Source organism: Orycteropus afer, unplaced genomic scaffold, assembly GCF_000298275.1.
Source record: "Orycteropus afer afer isolate SDZICR_OR568_19922 unplaced genomic scaffold, OryAfe1.0 scaffold00233, whole genome shotgun sequence".
NCBI lineage: Eukaryota > Metazoa > Chordata > Mammalia > Tubulidentata > Orycteropodidae > Orycteropus > Orycteropus afer.
In genome coordinates this window covers 4251319-4253383 of record NW_006921820.1, presented here as the reverse complement: position 1 = coordinate 4253383, position 2065 = coordinate 4251319, and the positions used below count along the sequence as shown (strand labels likewise).

The window sequence follows — 2065 nt, the reverse complement described above, 5'->3', positions numbered from 1 at the left end:
CTCACTGCTAACCAGAAGTTTGGTGGTTCAAACCCACCAGCCACTCTGTGGAAGGAAGACTGGGCAATCTACTTCCATAAAGATTTACCTCCTTGGAAACCCAGTGGGGGTCACTATGAGTCAGAATCAACTTGATGGCAGTGGGTTTGGTTTTGTTTTTATCTCAGTATATCCTCTCTCTCTCTCTCTTTCTCTCTCTGCCCTTCCTGTGTGTCTGTCTGTCTGCTTGTGTACCACCTTCCAAGGTGACCAGATAAAGTGTACCCCCACACCCAACTAAATCCCTTTTCTCTCTGTCCCCTCTTCCTGCAGGTGCATGTGAATCCAAAGTACATTGTTTTGGAGTCTGACTTCACCAACAATGTGGTGAGATGCAACATCCATTATACAGGTCGCTACGTTTCTACAACAAACTGTAAAATTGTCCAGTAAGTGCTTGCCACCACCCTCCCTGCCCCAGCCCATTTCATACCTGGGGAGCAGACAGAGCCACAGCAAATGCAGAAGATAATTGCACTTTGGTTCACTTTAATGGCCCTACACACCTGTAGTTGGGCACAGCCCACCAGTTCAGCAGAAAGAGCCTTGCCATGCTAGGCCCACACTGAGAGCATGTAGTGGGGCTCAGTCTGTAGGATATTGATTTGGTGCCTCATTGTTCAGTTCCCTAAATGTCTCAGGTGGAAGCCAGTAGAGGGCACCATAATTCAGGGGAAATGCATGGGCTCTGACATGCTAGTTCCTCCTAGGTTGTCCTGATAGTGACTTCCTCACTAATTTTGTCAACTGTAACTTCCCACATAGGCTTGTTCTGAGGATTTAAAGGCCTGACTTCTGTGCATGTTCTAGGGCTTGGCTGACATGGTGCTCAATGAATGATCACAATGTTGTGACCAAGTGGACTGAATTAAGCCTTCTAGATTAGAAATAATGGGAATTGTAATGTCATCAGTCCCTGGCCCCCCTTTGTCGATCAAGCTGATAAACTGGCCAGGTTCCTCAGCTACTTCAAATTGGCTATCTTTGGTCACTCTCTAATTCCCTACATGGGGTACTTACTTCAGATTGGCTATCTTTGGTCACTCTCTAATTCTCTACATGGGGCACACAAAGAAACCCCATCCTACTCAATGTGAATTGAAAATGTTTGCTCAAGTCAAAGCAACTTCTTAAAAAAAAAAAAAAAAGTAGGGATTCTGAGACCCAGAAAGGCATCTTTCCCTAAAAGTATGTATTAATGAATGGTTGACAGGTAACAGAGCTTTAACCTGTGACTAAGGTCAGGGCTCAGTGTGATCAGGGTCAGGACTCAGCACATGACCAGGGTCAGGGTCCATTTAGAGACAGCCCATTCAGCCTTGGCTGCTACCACTACCCTAGTGATTCACAAGCCCTGCACTGCCCCATGAATATTTAGAAATGAGAACCATGGCCTCTAGTTCAGTATAGAGATTAGGTTCCTAAGGAGTAGAATTAGATCAGAATTTTCCAGGTCACAGAGTAGTTAGAACTACTGACTCCTCCCCCATCTTTGGGAACTTGGCTCTTGGACTGGGTTTCAGGACCCTTCCCAGTGTCACTGTCACAGCTCTCTCATCAGCCGTTTCATCAGCCATTGGACTTTCAGTGGAGATTTTCTGGGAAGCACTTCTAGGGAAGAAGGAAGAAGGAGCAGGTGGGGTAAAGGCAGACAGGAAATCTATGTCCCCCTCTGGCCTCTACCTGCCAGCTACTGGGTAACCTTGAAGCCCCTCTGCTGGCCAAGCTCAGAAACAGCCCCACCTCTTGGCTCCCCTGGGGCCTGTGGGCAGGCTGAGGCCCTTCCTCTGAGCCCTTTACATAAGTGCTTGGAAAGGGTTTATTAGAGCAGCTCTGTGGCCCTGACCGCAGGCGGGCAGCTGGGCCAGCACACACAGGAAGCTGGACGGAGCTTTCCCAGAAAGGCCACGGGGCTGACGCCTGTGGGTTTCAATCATGTTTCTGAAGAGGAAAAGGGAGGATTTTTTTTTTTTAAGTATTGAATTAGAAAAAATAAGAAAATACTTCCAGCAGCTCTGCTAATAAC

General features: G+C 47.3%; 1 protein-coding gene across 1 annotated transcript in view; it reads left to right on the top strand.

Annotated features, from left to right (window-relative positions):
- Positions 1 to 432, top strand: part of LOXL1 (lysyl oxidase like 1) — a 29315-nt gene extending 28883 nt beyond the window's left edge. The window contains exon 6 of the mRNA XM_007948982.1: positions 313 to 432. Coding sequence (XP_007947173.1) covers positions 313 to 432 — 120 coding nt within the window. The remainder of the gene's footprint in view (positions 1 to 312) is intronic.
- The last annotated feature ends 1633 nt before the right edge of the window (positions 433 to 2065 follow it).